The 229-nt window shown below is 59.4% G+C and overlaps 1 protein-coding gene across 1 annotated transcript in view; it reads left to right on the top strand.

Moving 5' to 3' along the window:
- Positions 1 to 31: 31 nt before the first annotated feature.
- Positions 32 to 229, top strand: part of NGA_0426400 (peroxisomal membrane protein pmp47b) — a gene marked incomplete at its 5' end in the record, with an annotated part of 8,789 nt that continues 8,591 nt past the window's right edge. Inside the window, one exon of the mRNA XM_005853950.1 lies at positions 32 to 161. Within this exon, the coding sequence (XP_005854012.1) occupies positions 32 to 161 (130 nt within the window). The remainder of the gene's footprint in view (positions 162 to 229) is intronic.

Below are 229 nucleotides of genomic sequence, written 5' to 3' on the forward strand. Positions count from 1 at the left end.
TATCATCTTCCCGTGGATCCGCGTCCGGAAGATGCTCATGGCGCAGGGCAAGGGCGTCCGAGAGGGAGAAGAGGGAGGGAGGGAGGGAGGGAAAGAGGCAACGGTGTTGTTCACGTTGCAGAAGACATTAAGGGACGAGGGTGTTCCGGGGCTGTACAGAGGTCAGGACGTTCTCTCCCCCCTCCCCATTTTGTCTGCTCTGCTCGAATCCTCTGAACCCTCCCTCCCT

This window comes from Nannochloropsis gaditana (genome assembly GCF_000240725.1).
Source record: "Nannochloropsis gaditana CCMP526 unplaced genomic scaffold scaffold672, whole genome shotgun sequence".
Taxonomy (NCBI): Eukaryota; class Eustigmatophyceae; order Eustigmatales; family Monodopsidaceae; genus Microchloropsis; species Microchloropsis gaditana.